Source organism: Pelodiscus sinensis, chromosome 6 (assembly GCF_049634645.1).
Source record: "Pelodiscus sinensis isolate JC-2024 chromosome 6, ASM4963464v1, whole genome shotgun sequence".
Taxonomy (NCBI): domain Eukaryota; kingdom Metazoa; phylum Chordata; order Testudines; family Trionychidae; genus Pelodiscus; species Pelodiscus sinensis.
The window spans coordinates 29,811,112-29,838,911 of NC_134716.1; the positions used below are offsets into that span (position 1 = coordinate 29,811,112).

Genomic DNA, 27,800 nt, shown 5'->3' on the forward strand with positions numbered 1-27,800 from the left:
TGGGGCAGCCTGCATACTGAATCCCTCATGTTCAGCTCCACCCTACAGCAATGATTTCAATTAAGCATGTAAATTTTCATTTTATTTTCCAAAAACAAAAATTGAGGTAAGAACCAAAGCAATTCCAGGTAAATCTTCTAGTACAAAATAAAGATTAACACAGATATCTGTTGAACAGTTTAGGAGCTTGCATATCAAAAGAATATATCACAAAGCTAAAGGAGCCTGAATTGGTTAGAAATTAGAGCAGTCTATCTGGTGGTGAAATGCTTGTGGACTATCTGCTATCTTCATCGTGATTGAGAATGACAGCTAAGTTTTATTTAAACTATTGTAGTGTATAAGATCGTGGTGTCCAACATGCTTTCCGCTAGCCATATGTGACTATTTGGTTGAGTATGCCTAGTTCTCTTAAAGTAGTAGCCACTATAGTGGCTATTGCTTCAGAAGTGGTTGGACATCATGGGTATAAGAGTACCCCACTTTTCTGAAGAAGCCATTGTAACGCCACAGTCTGGCCCAGTCCCCCTCTGGATGGATGCCAGCTCCCACTTTGTGGTATGAGTGGATCTAACCCGTTTTTCATATGCTTCTAAGCAAACTGGGTCTGTACAGAGCCTGGTCACTGTTCTTAGTGGTGGATCTGTAAGGCACACTTATAGGCTCTCAGACCTCTTGTCTGAACCTTTCCTGGGACATGAAATACTGTTGTCCTGCCATCTCCAGAGCCTGGAACCAGTGCCTTAGAACTTCCAGACATCCCTACTTGCTTACAAAGCCTCCCTCAGAGTTCCATGTAGGCTCTTGTCACTTGGGTATTCTAGTTTAATAGGGGACAAATGTGGTAGGTAAGCTTAGAGAAACAGACTTAGCACAGGAATTTCTTAATGAGAGCTTAAAAGCACTGGAGCTACAGATCTATGCAAACTTACTCCAACCCTGGGACAAACTCACAAAAGGGGAGAGATCACACTGAAGGATGTGAGGGAGGAATGCAAGTTGACTTGTCAGTATTTCAGGGTAGACAGAGTCCCTCCTGCTCTCTTTCTTTCTAGCCACTTCTTGCATGTGGCAGTGGGTGACCCCCTTAATTAAAAAGTATGCAGTAATAAAGTTGATCTCTTTTTGCCATGTGCCTAGGCTGAAAAACTCCAGGCTCTTATGTGACCCATATTTCATTGTAGAGAACCCCATTTTCCATGGTGTTGGCTCAGCTTTTAAGAGGCAATTAAAGGTGTTGGCCCTAGATTGCTATGCGACATATTCTCAGTCATTCAGCTCTTTCAAGCATCTTACCTAGGCTGAGCAACTATCTGTAGTTTTTCGATGAAGACATACTTGTTATGTCGATAGACAACCTGGCAAGGTTAAATATAATTTTGATGTTCTAATATAGTGCTGGGCAACCTGCGGCCTGTGCCCTCCCTATCTGCCCCTCAACATCAGCTGTTTGTGGCTGTTCAAGCTCTATGGGGGAAGAGGAGGAGCGGGGATGGAGCGCAAATCAGATGATTCGTAGTGCTCTGAAAGTTCTGGGAGAGATTGGGAGGAGTAGGTGGTGTGAGGTTCCTGGGCTTTGGTGTCCATATCTCAGAAATATCCAGCTGCCTACTCCTGTCTATTTGTTATCACTAAGATGGGGACAAACAGTCCAGGACTAAATTGCTCCAAACTAGTTCCCTTAAAATAAAATTTTAAAAAAGTGTAAAACTTTCTTCTTTTCTCACACAGATTAGTTTATTGAAGTTGTCTTCTACCTTAGAAAATAGATTAACTGATTCCATAGGCTGAAGAGATCATTGTGATATTCTAGTCTGACTTCCTGCATAACACAAGCTATACAACTTCCCCATAATAATTTCTAGATTATAGAAATAGGTGTAATCAGCCCACCAAATGGAAATGCAGATCGTAAGAGCTCTTACGTGAAATTATTTGGTTTATTTAGATTATTACAAAAGATAAAAAGAATCTATAGTATTTATTAAGATTGGTTCACATTTGTAGTATTGCTAAAGAATTGCTATTAATTCCTTTGTTGATTCTTAGATTTCTACGACTTTTACTTTGTCGTATAAGTCATTGTGTGGACTGAAATTCTTAATGAGTGTATTGATTATTCACTACTAAGAGTAGGCAAGGTCTAAGATTAGGTTTTCATTCTGACCATTAAAAGTTTATCATTTTTTCATGTGATTAGAAGATTTAGTTTACTTTGATCTCAGATAAGTTTTATTTACTCTTCTATGGGAGAAAAAAGAAATTTGCTGCTGCACTTGAAAGTAAATTACAGGCTTTTAGTTTCAGCATTGCATTAGAACTTGGTATGTTATTTTATGTAGACAATAACACATATGTAATGGAACAAAACTTTGTACACTCTAGTATTTAGAAAATTAAATTATTTCGGGATGAAGGAGCCCAATAAAAATGAATAGTTACTATTAAGCTGACACATTTCTACAATACCATTTGATAGATAGATGATAAGGTCAAGCTCTTAAAGCATTCAGTCTGGTATGTAAAGTGTTGAAAACAGAAGGATCCCTACTGAGACAGTGAGTATATTAAATTATCTTTAGGAAGATTAACAAGCAACATTAGAATACACAAAATTTGACGTAAAACATGTATCTTTAACATAGTTGTTTTGCCTTACTTTTGCCTATTAGGCTGAAGATATGCTAATGTTGTCACATGCAGCAGCTGGGTTCCGCAATATTCTTTTCCTTCTCCTAGGGGTTAATTAGCCTTCTTTCAAAATGTGGCCTATTTAGCTGTAAATTCACATGATTCAGCCAGTACTGCCAGTACAAAGCAGAACTGTTAACAGGCGGGTGTGTCCTACTGCTTAATTAGCCAGAATAAAAAGGTCCTTTGTCAGACAAGCATCTGTTGCTTGTGATACACCTGACAGTCCCATTAGGCAAAGATGACTAGACCGAAGTTGGACAAAGTCTTGCCTGCAACAAGATATACAGTCCATTTACAAATGTGCAGTATCACTGAAAACTCCAAGGGTTTATTTAGTTTATCAGAATGGATTAGTGTAACTGATAAACAAATAGAATTCGAAGAAACTGGAAAAGAACTATATTAATTAGTCTGTTTCAGCAAAAACAAGGAATTGTCCTGTGGCACCTTAAAAAGCTAACCAGTTTATTTGGGCATAAGCTTTTGTGGGTGGGAGCCGAGCCAAATTTCCTCTGATACAGCCCATGAAAGCTTATGTCTAAATCAATGTGTTAGAGTTTAAGGTGCCATAGGACTCCTCTTTAAACTAACTAGATTACTCCTGGACATGGCACTAGCAACAACTGCTAGTGAACATGGACACCATGAATGCTGGATGGAAAGTACAGTATTTATCATGTTTAAAGAAAAACCTGTGATGTGTGAACAAATCATATTAAAGAATTGTTGTCATGGTGTGAATTTAGACATTGTAGAAATAGAGGAGACAAATCAAAATACTTCTGAATAGATCTGAATTAAGGTGTTACATTTAAATTATCTGCCCAAGGAAAGAAAATTGGCAGCTTACATTAATACAGATTGAACTTCTCTAGTCTGGCACCCTCAGGACCTGTCTGGTGCCAAACCAGAGAATTTGCTGAATCTTGGGAGGTCAATATTGTCTAGCAGCATTAACATTGTCACTGCTTACTGGGCTATTAGAAGATATGTAGTAGTAAATTAGAACTAAATAACACAGAACACACAGCCAGGACTGATGGCTATAAACAAACTTAATCAGACAGCAGGAAATTTTGCCACACCCATGATAAGTGGACATCCAACTAACTAAAATCATACCGGACTGTGGATGTTGCCAGACCAGAGTGTGATGGACTCGAGAGGTCCAACCTGTATTCCTCAAACATGGTTTATTGTTCCAATTATTTTACTGTTAAATCACCCTATAGAACTAATCAATTGAAGTGCCTCTGGCAATATATAAGTTAGGACGTATTGTAGTTCCATGGGGGGAGAAGGGAGACACTGAGAGAGAGCAAGTTACATCCTTAAATGAAGGGAGAGTTTATTTTTAATCTTTTGATTTACTAGATTCTTAAATTTGCAGACCAAAGTCCTTTTCTATGAGTGCATCTGCAATTAGGCATTTTTCTCCTGAAAAAATCCACACACCTAAGCAACGTAATTAAACTGATGTAACATCAGTGTAGATAGAAAAATTCTCTTAGGTAGGTGGGTTACCTATGCTGACAGGAGAACTGCTTGTGTCTACATAGAAGTGGTGCAGTGCTGCTGAAGCATAGACATCCCCAAAGAGCTAGGCAAGGTGCTGTACTTAGGGGCTGTAACAGATTATCTGTGAATCAGGCACAGTCGGGGAGATGCATAACCCATTTACCAGTTAATTGTAAAAACTTAAACAACAAATAGTCTAGTAGCACCTTAAAGACTAACGAAGCGTGTAGATGGTATCATGAGCTTGCGTGGGCAAAACCCACTTCTTCAGATGACTGGAGTATTAGCAGTCCAGAGCCAAGAATAAATAAGGGGTGGGGGAGTCAATTAATTGCAGTTACTAGTATTATAAGCAGCACCTAAAGTTACTTTTTTGAAGTTAGAAAAAAAATATTTTTATTCAGTTGTACAATTTGCATTTGAAACTAGTTTGTATAATCAGTTTCCCTGTGTTCCCTATATAGTCAGCAATTTTCCCTTTTGTTTTTCAAGTAGAAACAGAAAACAAGAAAATGTTTTTTAAACTAAGAGTATTGATTTGACTGTAAACTTCAGAAGTTGACACCTAAAAGCTAGATAATTTGAAAAAATAAGTTAAAGGTAATTTGAAGGTCCTATTGTCCCTTATCAGCTTGACTAGTTGATCTTAGTGAACACTGTTGATTTATTTGTGTTTATTTAATTTAATAAATTGTCTTAATGCCTTACTTCGAATTGTTACTTTATCTGATCTCATTGTGCTGGTTCAGAAGAGTGGAAGTGCAGTACGTAGCAGAACAGATAATTTACTTGGGCTATGTCTATATGTCCCGGAAAAACTCTGCCATGTACAAGGAATGCGTCTGCTTTTCCAAAATGTTTGTCAGAAGAGCAGATGTGCTTTCTCAGCATCCCTGTAAACTTCATTTTACGAGGAAGAAGGGATGTTCCGAAAAAGGGTTTTTTCTGACATTTGGCCCAATGTAGACCAGCCAAATGTCAGAAAAGCCTCTTCCAAAAAAAAGCGGAAAAAGCTATGCAAATTGCAGTTTGCAATTTGCATAGCTTTTTCCGGAAGAGCAGTGTAGTGTAGACATCACCTAGGTGGCACTCTTTGCTGAGTCACTAAAGAAGAAACACCCAACATCATTTTAAGGATCATTTTGGTATTAGAATATTTGTTTTCAGACAAGTTGTAAAATAGAGGACTTCTCCATGTGTGGATATTATCAATTATATACAACTTTTTGTATCAATAGTGGTGGTAGTCTGTGTGCTTTCTCCAAATTCCCATTATATCTGCTTACCTAAATTCCATTCTAAATTTAAGATATATAGTTCTAAGCAGGTTGACTTATTATTTAATAAAATAATGTGTTTGATTCAGATGTGAAAAATAATCCATTATGAAGCCCTTATGAGGTGAGGTAGAAAAGTAAACACCTCAAACTGGTTTGGGAGAAGAAAATTATATAAAGCATAATTTAAGTCCTATGTTCCAACCAGAAAAGAGGTGATTCCTGGATACAAAACAAAGAAACAAAGTTTTTATTAAGTGGTGTGCACACATTAATTAGATCTGAATGTTCTACGTCTCTTTGTCCTCTGTTCCTCTCACAGCAACACTGGGTTGCAAAACTAGTCTTCCCATTATGATGCTTTTTATAATTTTTGCAATAATATTTCCTACATTTCTTTGTTTGGTATTAATATTTACCAGATTTTGTAGTTGAGAGGTATGTCATACAAAATTGTAAACCTGTAAAAATCCCACTTTTTAAAAAGTTGAATGTCACATGAGAAGATTGCTGTCACTTGAAGATGACCATTCATCCCAGAAAATGTATAAGCGATAGAAATTTCGTAGAAAAGCAAGAAGGGATTGAGATCTGTATGAAATGTATTAGTTTCATGTTGGAATAAAGGTTTCCTGGTATGCTGTTTCTTTTTCACCTAGTGTAATGAGCTAGAAGGTGGTTTATATGGCATCAGTATCTATGAAGGGGTTGATTCACCACTAGTGCTTCCTTATGACCAGGTATTGCTTAGTAGTGCTCTCCCTATCCAGTGCCTCCTGTTGATGGTGGACATGGCCTTCTGTCTAGGTCATTTTAAAGTCTCTCCTCTTCTAGGGCAATTAATGAAGAGAAAATGGAGGAATTAACACAAATGAATCATCCTTAATTGGGTTAAATCTCTTCTTTCAGACATCACTCATCTGTCTGTGGCCTTAAACTGAATTGACATGTCATAGAAGCGAATGGTTCTTTCTCCAGGAGAGTTAGCATCTGGCCCTCCCTTCAGGAAAGGACTTTTGGGCTGCAGGCATCTGGGAAGTTCCTGGTTTCAGTTTGCCTTCTCTCCAGGAGCTGAGTATTGAAGGTCAGCTCTGTTCCTTGGTCTGCCGTCATCTGACACTAGTGTATCACTCTTAAACTGTTCCCTCCAATCCTAACATCTCTCATGGTGAATTGGGGTGGAAATAACCTGAGCCCACGTTACTTCCTTAGAGAAGTGCTAGATGTTTGCTTCCAGAGGCGAGTCTGTCTATTCTTGGCCCTTTAGCTATACTGAGTAGTGTTGGATTACACAACTGACTCATTAGATTTAAAGTAACCTTCCTTTCTCCTTCATAGAATTGTCTCTTCAGCACACAGTAGGCCAGGGCTACTCAACGTGCGGCCCATGGGCCACATGCAGTCCATGACCTGTTTGTTTGCGGTGTTGTTTGGGTTTATGCAGGGCTCAACACGTGGTTCACAGGTGGTATCCTTTGAACATGGCCTCCACTGGGAACACGCTTAATATTGGCATCAAGTATCAGAAGGGTAGCCGTGTTAGTCTGAATCTGCAAAAGCTGCGAGGAGTCCTGTGGCACCTTATAGACTAACTGAAGTGTAGGAGCCTAAGCTTTCGTGGGCAAAGACCCACTTCGTCAGATGCATGTAGTGGACAACTTGTAGTGCTAGTCAAGCGGAGACCAGCTGTGTCCTGATAGACAAATGTGGACCATGGCATGGGGATCCCCATCACATCCCCATGCCATGGTCCACATTTGTCTGTCAGGACACAGTTGGTCTCCGCTTGACTAGCACTACAAGTTGTCCACTACATGCATCTGACGAAGTGGGTCTTTGCCCACGAAAGCCTTATGCTCCTACACTTCAGTTAGTCTATAAGGTGCCACAGGACTCCTCGCCGCTTTAATAATGGTGAGTCAATATCATAGAGTCATAGAATACTAGGACTGGAAGGGACCTCGAGAGATCGAGTCCAGTCCCCTGCTCTCATGGCAGGACCAAATACTGTCTAGACCATCCCTGATAGACATTTATCTAACCTACTCTTAAATATCTCCAGAGATGGAGATTCCACAACCTCCCTGGGCAATTTATTCCAGTGTTTGACTACCCTGACAGTTTACTTAATGTCCAACCTAAACCTCTCTTGCTGCAGTTTAAGCCCATTGCTTCTTGTTCTATCCCCAGAGGCCAAGATGAACAAGTTTTCTCCCCCCTCCTTATGACACTCTTTTAGAGATCTGAAAACTGCTATCATGTCCCCCCTCAATCTTCTCTTTTCTAAACTAAACAAACCCAATTCCTTCAGTCTTCCCTCACAGGTCATGTTCTTTAGATCTTTAATCATTCTCATTGCTCTTCTCTGGACCCTCTCCAATTTCTCCACCTCTTTCTTGAAAATGGTCTTCTGTTGATATGCGTTTTAGTAGTTGAATTTCTGGACTGTCATTGCTCGTTAAAAGTGTTGTGGATATCGAGAAAATACTGCATTTTATTAATATCACAGAACTGACTTAAATGAGGCCTGTGTGTTGTATAGTCTTTGTATTCATGCCTGTCAGTGTGAAAGAAGCTATTTGCATATATATTTGCGTGTACATGCAATCAATCACACTTAAGTTGCAGCCCTCGGCATGTGCTGTGAATATCATTGGTGGCCCCTGGCGCTTCTAAAGTTGAGTAGCCCTGGTGTAGTCAATTAGTGGTAGTAATACCCAAATAACATCTGAATTCTTCAATCTTTATTGAGACAGAGAAATACTTACATGAGTAATCTCCATTTTGGAGGAATGTAATTTAAAAAATTCTAAACCATTCCAGTTGTACTGGTTTTGCCTTCCCTTGTTTGTTGAAGGGGAGACTTCATGTTCATATGCTATTGTGCAGGCAAAGGAAAACTGAGGTTGGAGGTCCATTGCAACTTTCTCTAGAACATTTGGTCATGGCAAGTCACTGTCTATGTCATGCAAAATAATACAACTTCAGGTAGCTCTGGTGTTTGATGGTATATACACAGATCTTATAGTCTGAATTTGTGAAGGAATATTTTATTAATAAATGATAATAGTATTCCTTTTCACAGTCAGAGTACTTTACCTATAGAGTTTATGGCCAGAGAGGACTGTTAGATATTCTAGTCCAGGGGCAGACAATAATTTTTGATTGGGGGACATTCAGAAATTTTTGAAGTGGCCCTGAGTTTCCCTGGAAGGGGTGGGGCCTCAGGGAGAAGGGGAGGGGACAGGATGCTTGCATCCTTCCCCACCCGCAGACCCTGATTGAACCACCAAGAGAACCACCAGCTGTTCTGAACAGCTGGCAGTTCCCTCTAGGCACCCGTGCCCCTGGTGGTGGGAGGAGACTTTGCGCATTCTCCCCTGCCCCCAGGCTCTGATTGGCCTGAGGGTGGGGGAGCTGAGCTGCAGGACTTCCATGGGCCAGATCAACCTGCTTGGCAGGCCGGATCCAGCCTGCGGAGGCCCTTTTTCCCACCCCTGTTCTAGTCTGACCTTTTGTATATCACAGGCCATTATATTTCACTCAGTTATCCTGTATTGAGCTCAGTAACTTGTGTTTCGACTCAAGCATGTCTTTCAGAGAGACATCTAGTTTGGATTTGAAGATGTCAAGACATGGAGAATCTACCATTTGCCTTTGCAGTTTGTTCCAGTGGTTAATTACAGTCACTATTGAAATAAATAAATGTGTCTTGTTTCTGTTTGAATGTTTCTACCTTCAGCTTCTAGTCATTGGCTATTATGACTCCCATTTCTCCACTACATTAAAGATTCCTTTGGTATCTATTTTTTTCTTTCTTTCTTTTCAATTAAGACTATAAAATAAGAGAGATGCTTGGGGCTTAAGTAAGAGTAGAAGACAACCCTAAATAGATGAGTATGTCAGTGTTTGAGCTTGCATTCTTGGCAGGGAGGGGAATTATTTTCACATGGTAAATCTTCAGAACTATAGTGCAAAGAAAAAATGGTTTCTGGTATTACATATTGTACACAATTATCTTTTTCAATATACTTTATGAAGGAGAAAGGAAGGTTGCTTTAAATCTAATGTGTCAGTACATTCTGAAAACTGACTATATGAGAGATACTGTAATTTAGAAATACCTTTTTATAGAAATGACTTAGTTCTCTAGAATTAAGGACAGTTGGCATGAAATGTTTTTGAAGTAACCTGTTCAATATAGTGGTTACTGGAGATGTTAGAAGAAGGCACATTTAATGCTGGCTAAATAAAGATGAAATATTTACAAGTGCAGTTGCTTAGCTTACTTATATTCACTGTATAGATAGCTTCAAGTATCCAGATTTAACTGTGATGTAAAGATATAGGGGTTGATTCTCCTCACAAATGAGTTTTACCATGGAGTCCTTTCCAGTGATTTTCATGGAGTTGCAGCTAATTTATCCTCTGACAAGTGGAGAAGAATCAGATTAATTTTTGTACAAGTTCTTTATTTCATACCAGTAAAAGGGGTTTAAAAGCACTTTGCTACTGGAATACCATGCACTATTACAAAGCAAAATGGTAGGTAAACTAGGAAAAATTACGCTGTATTGGCATTTAAAGCTTGAAATACTCTGTTTTCAGTTTTTGTTCGGTGCAGCAAGCCATAAGTAGAGAGCAATAACCTGTATAGTATTACATACAGATTTTCTTATATTTTAGGATACAGCAGCACTTAAAATAGAGGAAAAAAATAAATGTGCACATAGCCATGTGATGGCAGTAGGAAAAATCTTTTAGCTAATCCCAGATTGGAATTTGGGCAAATGTTAGTCTTTTAAGATTTATGTAGGGATAAGTGACATCAAGCAAAAAAAGTACATGCGGTAAACTCGATTTTACATTTTAATTTTATTCAGAGACCACGATGCAGACGTCCGAGACTGTGTCGGACACAGGTTCAACAGTGACTTTACAGACATCTGTGGCTGGTCAGGCAGCGGTGCCCACACAGGTAGTACAGCAAGTGCCAGTGCAGCAACAGGTAGGTGACTGGTAGTCTTGGAAAAAACATGGAAAGTAAAGTCATAGCTGTGCATTTCTTTAGATGTAGTGGACTGAATTTGTATAGATCTGCTAAAAGGACTCTTCTGCCTGCTTTAATCCATTTTATATTGCTAAAGCCAAAAGAGCTACATAAAAAGACACTTTGCTAGGATTTACTCATTGAATAAGATCATCAGGACATTTATCAGAGGCATTAAATCACCCGAAATATATATGTGGCAGTAATAATAGATAATATAATAATGCAGGTAACATAATTTAGGATTATTCTGAATTATTAAATATTCACATTTATTTGAAAGGTTAATAAGAAAAATATTCCTAATATTAATAGCCAGATTCTTTTCCCTGTTTGTTTTGCCTCCTTGAATCATGTAAAATAAATGCAAAATGAGAATTACTTTGCACTTCTATTCTATCCTTCCTAAAGATTCTTTCACAACTCCTATAATGAGTACTGGGAAAAGACCATAAGCAATTCAGCAGAATGTTTTTCTTGTTAAGAAGTTTTATTCTAAACACTGATGACATCCTTGGCTTGAAAGTCCCACCTTAGAATTCATTTCAGCAGCAGAGCCTGTGTAAGATCGACAGTGTAAATTGAACTGATTTGGGGGAATAGGTAATTCGATGCAAAAGTTATGTCCTATATTTAAAATAGTGTCCACGCTTTTTTCATACATGTAAATAAATCAGAATTTAGTCATGAGTGTTTTGGGAAGTGTGACATTGATGTTATCTTGCTCTGAAAACTGGCTTTAAATAATTATAGAGTCATAGACATTAGAAATGGAAAAGACCTTTTAGATCATGTAGTCTGTTTTCTTGCCAAAGTAGTCTTATTCCTAATAGTAAACAGTTGCTAATATTTTGTCCAATTTAATGTTAAAATCCCAGGTGACATTGGTGACATGCTTTGTGCTTTTCATTGTTGATCAGTTTCTCTTGGTAGTCAGAATTAACTTTTAATTTTATCCCATTACTTTTGTGTATATTTCTATGTATACTATGGAATAATTCTGTTTCCATATTTCCATGTAAGATATTAATTAATCTTAAGCACGCCGCTAACGTTGGGCACATGCTTTAAAATCATCTCTATTCAGCAAAGCACATAAATCCCTTGCCTAATAGGATGTCATTGTGTACTTACCTGCTTTGCTACATAGGAAGGTCCTATGCATTAAAGTTAAGATTGTAACAAAGTGCTTTTGCTGAGTATGGGCCTTCGTGTTAAGATCTTTCATTATCTTTGGACTGTTTGCTTTTTTTGTCTCCTTCTTCCTTTTAGCTTTTGTTTAGCTAATGTATAATATGTATTTAGTTCTTCTAATTTTTCCTCATAAATTAATTCCTTTACCTCTATCATCAGTTGTGTAGATCACTTGTTTGCTTTTTTATACTGATTCCATTTTTTTCTATCAATAGGGTGCTAAGAACAGAATAAAATAAACTAAGTCAGGTTGCAGTGTCCTCTTACCTATCAGCTCTGATGTGATGCCTTAGTGCAGTGATGGGCATCCTGTGGCCCAAGGACCGTATATGGACCACCAGGATTCTGTGTGCAGCCCAGAAAACATTTTGTTTGCCATTACTCATGCACATGGTTGCCAGATGCCACTGGTTTCCATCTGTTATTTTTTTCATACCAGTATTACTAAAGTGACATGCATTTAAAACGGGCATGTGAAGTGAGATGTGTGCTGACTGCACACAACATAGACCGTGAGAGCTGTGCGCTCCCTTTGCATCCAATCAAGGCACTGCTGTGGTTCAATTGACATACCCCACAAATTCTAAGTACACAAGAGCAGTTAGCAAAACTACCCTGTCCTAGGAGACTCTCTTGGTTACGATAGTCTTGCGACCTATTGAGATGGAGGGCCGTTCATGGGGTACATTCGCTGGCCTAGGTTCCTATCACTGCCTTAGTGTATGCAGGCATCTGAAAGTCATATTTTTGCAGCCATGTAGCAATACGCGAGTTTGTATATTTTGCAGGCCACTATCAACTTTAGTTCTTTTCACAATTATCCCTGTGAGTGCTTCACTTTAGGTGTACGTATGCACCTCAAATAAGAGATTGTTGGTAGCAATATCTGAATGGTCCATGCTACCTATGTTCTGTACACCTTCTTGCTCTGATCTGAGTCTCTTGTCTGATCAACAGCTTTGACTTGTCTAGAGCATATCTTCATCACTCCAGCTCTAGTGGGTAGGAATCATGGGGTATTTCCAGAGAATAGCTCAGAGGTCTCAAAAAGATGAGCCATAAGCCTCCTGATGGAGAAGCTTTGAAGAAGAGGGGATAAATTGTGTTAAATATCTGTTAGGAAGGAGACATTGCATCCTTCTGTGGGTATAGTTGAGGCTCCTGTGCTGAGCTTCCTGCACTGACTAAAAAGACTTTAAGTGCTCCCTTTTCTGAAAAATCCTTTGGAATGTAGATTCATCTGATTCTAATTGTGGAATATAGCATAAAGGCTCCATCATCACAAAGAGTTGGGTATTGGCATCAGCTCCTCTGCTTCCTGTCTCTTCACTAGGGCACAAACACATGAGGTGTTCTGTTCATGTCCTTATGCCATCTTTGGTACCAGGGTAGACTAAGCTCTCCTATGTCTTGCCTTCCTAATTCTAAGCAGATTCCAGTTTCTGAGGGATCTCCTACTATTCAAGGAGCCTGATTTTCCCCCTGCTGATAGATACTGAAGGAAATGATGTGGACCTGGGCAGTGGGTGAAGGAAGGGCTGGGGGGTGAAAGCCTCTAGCCCCACCTCCAGCCCTGCCTCTTCTGCTGGGGCTCTGCCCTCCCCGGGAGCCAAACCACCCCCCTCAACGCTATTCTGGAGGTTGCCAAAGAGATCTGGCAAACTCCAGCTTCTGCACCTCCAACTAGTAAGAAGGCCAAAAAGAAATACTTTGTACCCCCGAAGGGCATGGAATTTCTTTTCACTCACCCCCAGCCCAACTCCTTAGTAGTCGATGCGGCCCACCAGAGATGAAAGACACCCCAATACAGACATATCTCTACTGATCGAGAGTCTAAGAGACTAGACATACTGGGGAGAAAATTATATACATCTGCCACACTTATGCTGAGAATGACTAACTACTCGGCACATCTTTCCAACCACATATTGAACACTTTCTTGCAACTCACACCACTGATGGACCATTTGCCGGAATCAAAAAGGCCGATACTAAAGTCCGTGGTGCAGGAGGGCTATACCTCTGCAAGAACAGCCCTGCAAATGGCTATCGATGTGGCAGACACAGCAGCCCGCTCCACGGCCACTGCAGTAGTTATGTGCCGAGCATCCTACCTGCAGGCAGCTGCGGTCCCAAAAGACTTCTAAAGTAAATTTGAGGACCTACCCTTTGATAGAGACAGACTATTTTCCGAAAAGACGGACACTGTGCTGCATTCATCAAAAGATTTATGCACGACACTTGGCACGTTGGGCATGTATGCGCCCCCGTACAGAAAGCACCGGTACGTATCCTTCCAACACCAATATGACTATCCTTATGTACGGCAACAGTGGCAGCAGTGTCAACAGCACCGACAGTGAAACTTTGAACAGCAGCACCCATGCCAGAGACCACAAAGGCGCCGAAACTTCAGCAACTGAGCGCAAAACCCTTTGAACAACAAAGAGCAGGTTTGATGTTCTGGTCGCGGGTACGCAAACAACCGTTTCCAAAAGCAGCAATCTCCACATCCTCACCTTCCATCACCGTCTCAGCCGATTTTACCACCATTGGGTCTCAATCACGATGGACAGATGGGTGTTAGAAATTGTTCACTCAGGCTATTCCATCCCATTCCTGACCGTCCCTCCCACTACCCCCCCCCCCCCCAGGTCCCTCTTTAGGGACCCATCTCACGAGGCCCTGTTAGAGGCCAAAGTAGTGCATCTGCGATTACTGGGAGTAATCAGATCAGTCTCTGACGATTTCAAGGGCAGAGGTTTCTACTCCCACTATTTCCTCATGCAGAAAAAGTCAGGAGGATGGTGACCAATATTAGATCTGCAATGGCTGAACAAATTTCTACGAAAACAACAATTCAAAATGTTAACACTTGCTGCTATAATCCTGGCTTTAGAACACAACGATTGGCTTGCTGCCCTCAACCTCCAGGACGCGTATTTCCATGTGGCAATCTACCCAGCCCACAGAAGATTTTTGAGATTCACACTCGGCGAACATCACTATCCGTACAAAACCCTGCCATTTGGACTTTCATCCGCCCTCAGGGTATTCTCAAAAATCCTGGCGGTGGTTGCAGTGCATTTACTCTACCAAGGAGTAATCATATTCCCATACTTTGATGATTGCCTGATCAAAGGCCGGACTAGTACCGAGGTGATCAGAACGGTCGATGTAGTCAGATGCACCTTCCACACCCTGGAGCTTCTCATCAATGACCAAAAGTCCACTTTTCTTCCAACTCAGGACTTGGAATTCATCGATGCCCGTCTGAACGTGATTTCAGCGAGAGCATTCTTACCCCTCCAAAGCTTCTATACCATTCAGGAGCTTATAGGAATTGTCTGGGAAAGCCCAACCGTTCACATTATCATGAAATGCCTACACCTTATGGCCATATGACTGCCACCACATACATGGTACGCCATGCCAGGCTACATTTCCACAGCCTTCAACACTGGTTGGCACAAGTATACAACCATACCAAGCACAATTTACACAGGTCAGTAACTCCTCCACAACCGGTCCTCAGATCACTCACATGGTAGATGACCCCAAAAAATCTCCTCATCGGCGTTCCCTTTCATCAACAGCAACCTTCGCATCTCATCACTACCAACACCTCTCTCCTCGGATGGGGTGCACACATGGGGTCTATGTCCGTACAAGGCCGATGGACGCCAGCAGAATCACACCTCCATATAAATCTCCTCGAGCATCAAGCAATATACAATGCTTGCAAACATTTTCACAAGCATATCCACGGCACTACAGTGAGGATTCTCACAGACAACGTTTCTGCCATGTACTACGTGAACCACCAGTGGGGAGCTCAATCCCGCTCCCTTTGCTTGGAGGCAATCCAGTTTTGGAATTGGTGCATTCGCCACGCAATCTGTGGCATCCTACTTACCTGGAACTACAAATGCCACGGCGAATTTTCTCAGCAGACATTTCATCCAGGATCACAAGTGGGAACTGCATGATGGAGTCCACCATCTTCTGTTCTGTCGATGAGGCATTCCCATGATAGATCTTTTTGCCACTCGCTGCAACAAGAAATGTGGAAAGTATTGCTCCAGAGCAGGACTCAGTCCAGGCTCCCTAGGCAATGCATTCCTCATCAGTTGAAAAGGGCCTCTCCTATACACCTTCCAACCAACCCTCCTAATCCCCAGAGTTCTACACAAGGTGAAATCAGACAGGGCCAAGATCATCTTCATAGCCCCAGCATGGGCACGTCAACATTGGTTTCCCTTCCTTTGATGTATGTCACTAATGCCTCCATTCCCGCTTCCAACCTTTCCAAACCTTCTCACCCAGAACAAAGGGTCACTACAACACCCCCAGATTCACACATTGAACCTGACCGCATGGTTCCTACTTGGCTGAATCCCTCGGAAGCCCTTTGTTCCTCGCAAGTCAAATTGATTCTCATTCATAATAGACAACAAATGACCAGAAACACTTACCTGTCGAAGTGTCATCTGTTCATCTCCTGGTGCACAGCACATGATAAACACCCGGAATCGACCCCTCTCCATGTTGCCCTTGATTACTTACTCCACCTAAAACAAACAGGGTTAGCACTGGCATCCCTTAAGGTCCACCTAGTAGCTATCTCCGCCTTCAGACAACCTATTGAGGGCATCTCCCTATTCGCACTTCCAACCACAAAGAGATTCATCAAAGGCCTTATGAATCTGAGCCCTTCCTGAAAACCCACTCCCCCCCCTGGAGCCTAGACATTGTACTCTAAGTTTTAATTACTCCACCATTTGAGCCATTGGCTACGGTGCCGCTCTGAATATTAACCATGAAGATGGTCTTCCTTCTTGCAATTACTTTGGCATGCAGAGTGGGCGAACTCTCGGCTCTCATGGCGACACCTTCCTATATGATGTTTAGTAAGGACAGTGTAGTATTACGACTTCACCCAGCGTTTATCCCTAAAGTATCATCGAGCTTCCATGTGAACGAACCAATCGTCCTTCTTTCCTTTCATCCAAAACCACATACCTCCCCACGAGAGGTAGCCTTGCATACTCTCAATGTTAGGAGAGCCCTAGCATTCTACGTAGATTGGACTAAACCTTTCAGGAAAACAGACAGGCTGATCGTGTCCATGGCCGACAGCTCAAAGGGGTTGCCGTTATCGTCTCAGCGAATTTCCAAACTCATTGTCACTTGTATAATGGAGGCCTACGCATCGAGATGTATTCCACTCCCAACACAGCCTTGAGCCCATTCTACGAGGGCGGTGGTAACCTCAACAGCCTTTCTTAAGGATATCCCCTTGAAGGACATATGCAGAGCCGCAACCTGGTCCTCCCATGACACTTGCATTAAACACTACACTATACACCAGGGTAGGCTCTCCGATGCCGCCATGGTGTCGGCGGTGCTATCGTTAGCAGACAAATAGGGACTCTGTTAAATTTTTCCCTCCTTCCTGCTGATGTGTGCAAATAAGCTGGAGAAGAAAGGAGTAATAACTTGGCCGAGTTACCTCAGATGTCAAAATGCTCCTCTTCCTGCAGTACAAAGAAGGCTCTGTGTGGATATCAGATTTACATTGTTTCTTTTTTAGTTTTCACTAAAATCAGTAGGGAGGTTCTTACTGATGCCTAGAATATTCCCTGAAATCATGAAATTGATTGGATCCAGTCTATAAAAGTAACTGCATTAGAGTCAAGCACCCTCATGAATGTGCAAGTTTTACTGAATCAGCATAGCTATTGTAACAGTTCTTTTTAGTAGGACAGTAAAATACAAAACATTAAACTATAAAAAGTGTCTTCGATCAAGAAATTCACGCCCAAGATCTTTTCTAAAATATTTCTCACATATTCCCACTAGAATTCATAGCAATCCAATTCAGTGTCTTCTGCATTGGAAAACAAGAAAGAGCAAGCAGTGGTTTAAAAAATTGGTGTTTAAAATGTGAAAATCTACATTATATACTTATTTCTTTGCATTCTAGATAAATCTACCTTATCTCAAATATTAATACAGAAAATAAGTAATAAAAGAAGTCCAAAATCACAGATCAGATCTCTAAAAATTCTTTATTATTTTATATTGTGTTCATAGAAGTCAAAGTTGTTCATTGTCCTAAAGTTGTTATGACTGTATAGTCCCAGAAAAAGTAAAGGTGTTGAAATCAGATACCACCTCAGTTCAATCAAAAAAAAAAAAAAAGAAGAGCAGTTCTCTGAAAAGTAACCTGTAAAAATGGCATTGTGGGAGTTCTGTGTTTGTCTCTGAATAACATCATATTATGTTTCTACCATTTTCACAAATTTCCCCCCATAACTGCAAGTTCAGCCTGGGCTCTGAGAGCCAATCTGCACTTTTCTGATTTGGGCATTTTCACCAGTGATAAGATTTTGCAACTTAATCATGATATTAAAAACATGGCCATATGACTGTAAAAATTCATATGATACATAAAAGACACAGTGTAAGTTCTAAAGTTCTGGTAAGCACACAAAGTGGACTAGCTTTCCTTATTATTATACATAACAATTAAAAGTGTGATCAAATGGGTTAATAATAAATCATCCAAACACTAGGTAAAATTTGTACCCCACATGTTTAGGATGAAAGTTAGGTCACCAGATATAACAACAATAATTAAAAACCACACATCCATCCAGATTGCCTTTATAGCTTTGTTATACATTTTTTTTAAACTCCTGTCATTGAGGCCTTTTGCCTTAGCTACTTTAATAATTTCTTCAAGTGCTGTCTCAGTGCATCCTTGCACTGGTGATTGGAGACTTTTCATAGCAGTATGCAGTTAGCACCTACTGGTGCTATTGGCACCTATTGACTGCATGTGTGATGCAGTCTCCTCAGTTCCTTCTCTACCATCTCTGGCAGCAGACAGAGCTCCCCAGAGTCACCCTCTCTTCATCTATACAGCAGCAGCAAAACATTTAAAAGCCTTTTAAAACTTTGATTTTTCACATCCTAGTCCTTAAACCAACCCTCCCTCCCTCAAAAAAAAACCCCTTCAGTTTTGTTTATGGCTTTCCTGCCTGTTGACCCCCCGCCCCTCCTCAAAAAATGTTTCTTCTCCTTTCAACCAATTATCATGCCTGAGTCACCAGGGTTCAAAACATTGACACCTGTAAGGACCCAATGCGTATCTCTGATGGATATTCATCATGTGTCAGATGTCTCGGAGAGGACCATGTCTTTCTCAAATGCCCTCATTGTTCCAACCTGACATCTTGAGCTAGGTGAGATAGGGAAGCCCATCTTAAAATAATCCTGCTCGAAAGATCCCTCAAGCCTTTTACTGAGGGTCCCGCTGCTTCTGACAAGGCAGGTCCTAAAGACAAAGCTTGTTCCACTTTGAAGAATTGTTCCTCCTTGACAGTGAGCAAAGACTGTTATAAGAAGAGATCTGCCAGATCTCTCCACGGTGCCAAGCTTTGTCAGAGTCAGCAACGCTGATAAGCCAGATACCTCGGGCACTACAATGGCACGGACACCAATGGTCAGAGCTCCCCCAGCAGAGTCTTCCCTCAGCTTTCTCATTCCTGTGCCATTTATGAGTTTTATACAATTCTTCTTTTGAATATTACCATTGTTCGCTTCTGGATGGCTTAATGTCCACAAAGAGCTCTGCATAGGACTTAAATTTTGAGTCATTAAGTTCAACAATGTAACCGAAGTTCAGATTTATTTCTGTCTCTTCTGCCTCATGCATGGAGCTTTCCTGCTTCCAGCATGTGTTGTTCACAGGGTTACTGTTCCTTGCCATTTTTTTCTGGGGCTCAGCCTTCAGGCTCTAGCTTCCTTCTATCACTTTCTCCTTTGTTCTGGCTGAGAAGGCTATCTATATGCTACCTTCTTCTAGAGAGCTCCTCTTAATTGTCTGAAAGAGAAAAGAGCCTATCCCCACCTTACATTACAGTGCTACTGATCGTGGACACTTGAAGATATGGCGTCTGGTCCTCCCTCTCTAATCCATCTTCTAATTCCCCAGGACTGCTTCCTGTCTTCAAGGCCATTACTTAGGTCTTTGTTTCAGCTCCCTGGAAATGGGATCTTCTGGCCTTGCCTATTCTTAAAAGCTAGTATGTTTCAGAACACGTACTAAGAGCTATGTAATAAAGTAAATAATATAAAAATCCTGTATTTTTAATATTTACAAGTCAAGCATTTTATTGGGAAATCTGGATACGAGTCAGCTATCTAAAGTACATTTGACGAGATTACAACAGTTTTTGACTATTTCTAAAGCCTTTCTGTAATTCAGATATTTCACAATTAGGCTTTGTCTATACTGGCATATTTTAGCACCAGAAATTGCCTTTTAGTGTCAAAACAGAGTGTTTACACTGCAGTGCAACTTTTGTTGGGAAAATCACCCAGTTTTTGTGGCACAAAATTTCCAGTCCTGCATGAGAGACTTTTTCCCCTCTCTCTTTTTATTGCCTATTGACAAAGAGCCAGCGTGGTCTTTGTTCTGTTGAGAGAACTGGCTTCCGCCAGTATCCCACAATGCCTGCCCTGATAGCTGTGCTTGTTTTTTTGTGATCTCTGCTGCCCTGCCTAGGTATCTGACACCTGATCTTCAATTGGGAACAAACAGAGAACAAATAATTGGAGCGCTTTCTGGAGCGGGAGCAGCATAGTATTTGCGCAAGAACACTGACAATCTTACATTAGATAGTCAGTGTTCTTGCGCAAATTCAAGCGGCCAGTGTAGAACGGCTGCTTTTACGGGAAAACTTGCCAGTCTAGACGCAGCCTGCCAGTGTAGACATAACCCTAGTGCTTCTCTCCTATTCACAAGATTACTTAGACTTTGTCTGCTCTGGCAATTGAGCGACAAAACTTTGGTCATTGGCAGGTGCTAAAAAAACCAAACCCTGAATGACAAAAGTTTTGCTGCAGGAATTGCTAATGTAAACAGTGCTTTGTCAGCAGGAGTGCTTGTGGTAGGTGAACATTTTTTGTTGGCAAAAATGCCGACAGTCTTTACATCGCCCGACTTGCTAATACAGTCTTGTTACCATGACCGTAGCGCTAAAAGCTGTGTAGATATGGCGCTAAAAGCTGTGTAGACAAAGCTTTGCCCTATTAACCAAAGATATTAGGTTGGTTTGACATGATTTGTTCTTGACAAATTCATGCTGACTGTTACTTATCACCCTAACTTACAAATTTTTATTTGCTCCAAAGTCTCAGAGGGATAGCCGTGTTTGTGTATAACTTCAAAAATAATGAATAGTCCTGTGGCACCTTAGAGGCTAACAAAAATATATAGTATCATTAGCTTTCATGGGCAAAATCAAGCTCATCTGAAGAAGTGGGTTTTGCCCATGAAAGCTTATGATACCATATATGTATATTTTTGTCTCTAAGGTTCCAGGACTACTTGTTGTTTTTATTTGCCTAATTATCTTTCTGCATATCAAAGTTTAGCTGACTTGGCCTATAATTTCCTGGGTTGAGCTTATTCCTCTTTTGGTAGATAGGTATTATATTTGCCCTTTTCCAGTCCTCTGGAACTTCTCCCATTCTCCAATTCTCTGAGATAATTGCTAATGGCTCAGACATCTTTTCAGACATATCCTTAAGTATTCTAGGATGTATTTCATCATGCCCTGCTGACTTGAAGACATTTAATTTGTCTAATTAATTCTTAGCTTGTTCTCTCCCTATTTTAGCCTCAGATGCTACCCCATTTATACTGATGTTCACTATGTTAGTCATCTGATCTCTGCTAATCTTTTTGGTGTAAACTGAAACAAAAAAGTATTTAACACTTTGGCCATTGCTGCCTTTTTATAAAGTTATAAAAATCTAGGGCTGAAAGAGACTTTGAGAAGTCAGGTAAGGATGTTAAATAGTGGTTAGTAAGCTAATCGGATAGTCAATGGAATTTCCATCGAATAGTCAATAAGGGGGTTCACTGTGGCTCTGCTTTTTAAATGTAGTAAGAACTACCAGGTCCTAGACCGCTGCAGTGTCTGCTTTTAAATGTAGTAAGAGCCTGGTAGCTCTTACTACATTTAAAAAGCAGAGGTGCAGCTTCTGGGACCCAGCCCAAGCTCCCACTGCACCTCTGCTTCCTTTGCCCCTCCCCCCATGCAGAGACATTGCTGGGGGGTGCCAGCTTTTAAGCTGACTCTTCCCATCACGGGCTCCTGCTCTCCACCTTGCTGCCTCTGGTACAGAGGCAGTAAGGGGGGGAAGGGAGCGACTTGTTGAGGTCCTGACCAAGAGGACCAAATAAAGTTAGATCATCCTTGACAGGTGTTCGTCCAACTTGTTTTTAAAACTTCCAATATTGGGGACTCCACGATCTCCCTTGGAACCCGGTTACAGAGTTTAACTACCCTTATAATTAGATTTTCCTAATATCTGTTCTAAATCTCCCTTGCTACAGATTAAACCCATTACCTCTTGTTCTATCTTCAGTGGACTTGGGAGAACTGATCACTGTCCTCTTTATAACAATTCTTAACTTACTTGAAGGCTGTTATCATGTCCCCATCCATCATCTTTTCTCAAGAATAAACATGCCCAGTTTTTTTAACTTTTCCACATATGTCAAGTTTTCTAAACCTTTTGTCATTTGCGTTGTTCTTTTCTGGAATTGGACATAATACTCCAGAGTTGGCCTCACCAATGCGGAATAGAGTAGGACAATTACTTCCTGCATCTTTTACACAGTCCTCCTCTTAATACACTCCAGGATCATATTAGCCTTTGTTTTTGCAACTGTATCACACTGATGACTTATATTCAGTTTGTTTTCCACTTTGACCTAGATCCTTTTTAGAAGTAATGCCACATAAACAGTTCTTTTCTCTTTTGTAGTTGTACATTTGAATTTTCCTTCCTAAGTGAAGTACTTTCCTTTACTGAATTCCATCTTGTTAAAATCAAACCAATTCTCTTAATTCATCAAGGTCATGTTGAATTCTAGATGTGTCCTCCAAAGTGCTTGCAGCCTCTCTGTTTGGTTTCATCTGCAAAATTTATAACCATACTGAAGTCATTAATGAAAATATTGAATAGCACTAGACCCAGGACTGACACCTGTGTAAATATGTCCTCCCAATTTGACCACAAACCATTGATAAGTACTCTTTGTGCTAGTATGGTCTTTCAACCAGTTGTGCGCCTATCTTATGGTAATTTCATCTAGAACACTTGCCCCTAGTTTGTTTATGAGAATGTCATGAAGCATCGTTTCGTTTTTTTTCTCTCTTCATTGAGTAGTGGCCCTACATTACTATTGTCCTTTTGCTTCTAAGGTATTTGTAAAATTGTTTTCTTATTAGCCTTTATGTCCGTAACAAGCTTACTTTGGTTATGTGCCTTAGCCTTTCTAATTTTGCCCCTACATGCTTTGTTGTTCACTTATAAACATCGTTCTTAAATTGGCCTAGTTTGCACTTTCTGTATGACTCTATTTTGAGTTTCGTGTTCTGGAAGATGACCTGGGTAAACCATGGTGGATTCTTATTATTCTTCCAATATTTTCTATGCATTTGGAATGGTTTGCATTTGTGTCCTTAATAATATCCCTGTAAAAAACTGCCAGCTCTCAATTCTTTTCCCTTAGAGCTTGTCTACACCGGCATGTAGACAACTACCTTTTGGTGACAAAACAGTGAAAGCATTTACACTACAATGCAACTTTTGTCAGGAAAGACACCCAGTTTTGGCGACTAAAAATCTTCCAACCCTATGAGAGACTTTTGTCTTTTTGCCTCCCTTTATTGTCGACTAAGCGACAGTGTGGACTAGGGTTCTTAAATATTGGTTAATTGAATAGTCTATTAACCTCATAAATTCTTATTGGTTACTCAACTATTCTATAGTCCCTGGGGGGAGGGGAGGATGGCAGCCAGTGTGCTCCAGCCCCACTTCCGAGGAGCCCCCTGCCATTCTGCGCTCAGTGTGGGGTGCCGGTCTGCAAGGGCAGCGAGTTTAAAAACTAGTTTTTCTTGTGCACCGGCTGCCTGTTTGCCCCACGCTGTTGCCTCTGATATAGAGGCAGCAAGGTGAGGTGGCAGCAGCCCTTGTCCAGAGGGGAGTGTGGGCTTCTGGACTCAGTACGAGCCAGAACTGAGCTGGGTGGCTAGCCAGCCTGCTAAAAAAAATTAATATCAGTGGGGGAGGGGTGCAATACTCGTAGTCTATAGCATTCAACAGTCAATCGACTGTTATTACACCCCTGGTGTGGACTCTGATGATTGTTTTATTGAGAGAATTAGCATCTGCCAGTATCTCGTAATGGCAACCCTGATGTTTGTGCTCTGTGTTTTTTGAGCTCTGCTGCCATGCTCCCTGGCCTTTCAAAGTATTTGACAGCTGAGTGAGCTGTTCTGTTTGAGGAGCAAACAAGGAGCAAATCATTGGAGTGCTTCTGTTCTGCCCTGCTCAGAACACAGTGGCAGGCAGACTGCTGCTACAGGGGGAGGGCTGTACAGACTGCTGTGCTGCTTTGACATTCCTTAGTACGGAGAGCTCACAGAGCTATTAGGGAATTCCAAGAAGCTCCGGGGATCATTTCTGCCTTCCCACAGTACTACACTGTGGGATGCTTACTCACATTGCTTTGCTCTATCTGTGGACAGGGAACTAGCAATGTGGCCTTGAAATGTCAACAATGGGAGGCAGAAAAACTGGTTTGACCAGTCTTCACTTCTGGCAATTTTTGCATGTCAACAGCCCTTTTGTTGCCAAACCTTCCCTGTGTAGACATAGTCTTAGATCAGGCATGTCAAACAGGCCTCTGGAGAGCCACATGTGGCCCGATCAATATTTTTGTGGCCCATCACTACATTTTTATAAAAGAATAAAGTGCGGCCTGTTGGCCACTCGGAGCACATGGCAGAGTGCAGATCACAGCCGGCCGGCCAGCCACTTTGTGCATGGCACCGCAGCAACTGCTCATGGCCGACCAGCCGCTCTGTGAACAGCACCCAGCATGTGTACACAGCTGGCCAGCCGCTCTGCATAGGCATCAAGCCCCTGCTCACAGCTGGCTGCTGTGCTCACGCCACCCCAGCGCCTGACGAAGAAATGTGTGGGGGTGGTGGTGGTGGCTCCAACATCCAAGCATTAGGTTAGCTGGGGCTGGTAGTGCCTGGCTCTGGGGGAAGGGGAAGGCATTGGATTGGGGATGCCTGGCTCTGAGGGAGGGATGAGGCATTGGGTTAGAGCGGGGTGGAGGAGCTCTAGGGGAGCGGAGGGGGATTGGGTTAGAGCTGAGATATGGGAATGCCTGGCTCTGGAGGAAAGGATGGGGATATTTTGTTAACATTTTGGTTTTTATTTATTTATTCCCAAATAAAATCACAAAATGCATATTAATTTTATATAAATATATGTCAATTTTTTGCAATTGCATGAATATTTTATGTTTATGCAAAATATCAAACTTATAAAGTATTTGAAATTTTCACAGAAGCCTGTCCTATTTGATTAACCACGGTCTATACTTGTTTTTATTTCAACAAAACAAGTTATGTATCATATAAAAATTAAAATACCTTAAATTAATATTTAAATTAAAAAATATTTTATATATGCAAATAACAAATTTTACACTTCAAATTATTGTATTATATTAAAACAAGACCTGAAAAATTATAAAATATACCTAAAACAATCTATAATAATAAATAATTATGACTTTCTGATAGAAGTACATTTTCTTTGGTGGCCCTGAAAGCTGTCAGTTTTCATTTGTGCGGCCCTCAGTAGGCTTCGAGTTTGACATGCCTGCCTTAGATGTACTTCTCAGGGGCTCTTACCTACCAGTTCTGCTAATTTGGTAGTTTCTCTAAATATAGGACAATCTTCACTTGCACAGAAGTTAGTGATTTTGTGTATTAGCATACCCATGAATGTGGGTTTTTTTAAAGTAATTTGTAGGGTTTTTTTCATATCTGGTTCCTATCTTCCTTTTTTATTTTTTATCTGTTGGCATATAAGTGTTTCCTACAGTTAAGATTGCAATACATTTTAATTTTTCATATTTGTTTTCCAATAAGTAATGGAGACTGAACAACCAGATTTTATTTGAACAACAGTACAGGTTGAATGTCTCTAGTTCGGCACACTCAGGACCTGATGGGTGTTAAACTAGAGAATTTGCTGGACTATGGGTCAATATTATAGCGAGTGAGTCTCTTTTTATTTTTATTTCACTGAGGTGAATAAATGGAACAATACTTATAATGCTGCTTAATAACGAATAAGTGTACTGATACAACCTATATAACCCTATGTCTAGCTAAGGCTTATCAGCTCTCTTTGTAACATAACAGGGGCCTGGGGCTTCCCTCTGCCTCCCGCACTGTGTAGCTCCTACTGGGGCCTGGGGCTTCCCTTCCTCCGTGCTCTCTCACCCTTGTAGCTCCTAACGGGACTCGGGGCCTCCTCTCTACAGAGAAATCTAGCACAGTGTTCACCAACCAGTAGACTGGGCAGGGATACAGAGTTTGCTGGCTGTTTTGGGGAGTGGTCCAAGGCCAGGGTAATGGTGAGCCTGCTTTAGCCCCATTGAACCACCACCCAGAAGCCACATGTGGTAAGCAGTGCCCAGCTGGAGCCTGTATTCTAAACCCCATCCCAAGTCCAGAGACCCTCCTATACCCCAAACCCCTGCCCTAGTCTTGAGTCCCCCTGCACCAAACTCCCTCCCAGAGCCTGCACCTCTCCTGCCCCAGGCTCAGCTCAGAACCCCTCCCACACTCCAAATCCTTTAGCCCAAGATCAGCATCTGCATCTGCAACCCCTCCCCCAAACCCTAACCTTCTGCCCCCAGCCTGTTAAAAGTGAGTGAGGATGGGAGAGGAAGGGAGGATGGAGTGAGTGGGGTGGGAAGGAGGTGGGGCAAGGTTGTTTGGGTTTGAAGTAGATCCTGGATTGCACTTAAATTCAGAAAGTGATCTCATGCTTAAAAAGGTTGGAGACCATTGATCTAGCAGCACAGAGCCATCTGCTGGCTGACAGGAACAAATGCAGCAGGGAGAAGCTTGGCAGAAGCATACAAGCGCACAGGGGGCACTAGAATATGCAGCGAAGCCACTGCTAGCTGACCAGCATAGTCCCAGGCGCCCTGGGGAGTCCCTGGGAGTGCCCTGGAAGTGCCACCCTCCCTGCTGTTGGTGGTCCTAAGGACTCAGCGCCGCCTGGACAGTGCCACCGCTACCACCGTTGGTAGCCCCAGTGAGCCCACAGCTGTGAGTTCCTTCTCACCCCCAAATCCTCAATCCAGCCCCTACCCTGAGCCACTCCTCACCCCCAAGTCCCTCCCCTGACTCCTGCACTCACACTCTGTGCTCAGCTCCCCCAAACCCCTGCCTTGACTCATTCACCCTCCATATCCCTACACCCTGCCCTGAGCCTCCCCCACGCTTCCCAACCCCGGGTCCTGACTCCTGCACCCTCCACACCATTCCTTGACTTCTGTATTCCTCCTTCCCCCCCAGGATGCAGGCAACACGTGATTACATCCGCTTGTAAGCAGATAAAGCATAAAAACTATGCTTATGGTTAACAGCATTATCAACACTTTTACTGCTTGCTGGGCTCTTAGAAGACACTACGGGGTAAATTTAGAACTTAAAAAACCAGCACTGAGCTCCAGGACTGGTGTCTGTAAATAAACATTACGGGACTTTGGGAAACTTGGTCACACCTATAATAAGCAGACATCCAACTATAGGAAATTATGCCAGACCATGGATGTTGCCAGACCAGAGTGTTCTGGAGTAGAGAAGTTCAATTTCTAGTACTATAGAGAAGGATGAATTAAAGTATAATGTGGTCTTTGAAGGACATCTCTCAATAGTAATGAGGGATCCAGAGAGATGCCTTTAGAACTAATAAACAAACACTAAAAGTGAAGGTTAAGATGGCAAAAAAGACCTACGTCGTTTTATTTGCTTTTGAAAAGATTCACAGACTTGAATTATGTGGGCAGATGAATAAAAGTCATTAGATGTCTGTTTAAAGAGAGAAAGAGCTTGGTCCTGCATAGTACCGGTGTGAAGTTTTGTACATAATATATACAA

The 27,800-nt window shown here is 41.5% G+C and overlaps 1 protein-coding gene across 17 annotated transcripts in view; it reads left to right on the forward strand.

Moving 5' to 3' along the window:
- Window positions 1-27,800, forward strand: part of RFX3 (regulatory factor X3) — a 249,452-nt gene that overhangs the window by 113,069 nt on the left and 108,583 nt on the right. For 16 of the 17 annotated variants that reach the window (XM_025181558.2, XM_025181555.2, XM_075931653.1 and 13 more), the window contains one exon: window positions 10,373-10,497. In XM_025181558.2, the coding sequence (XP_025037343.1) occupies window positions 10,381-10,497 (117 nt within the window). In that variant the 5' untranslated portion in view covers window positions 10,373-10,380. Of the gene's footprint in view, window positions 1-6,074; window positions 6,574-10,372; window positions 10,498-27,800 lie in introns of those variants that run through there. The other variant, XM_075931652.1, reaches the window with a different exon arrangement.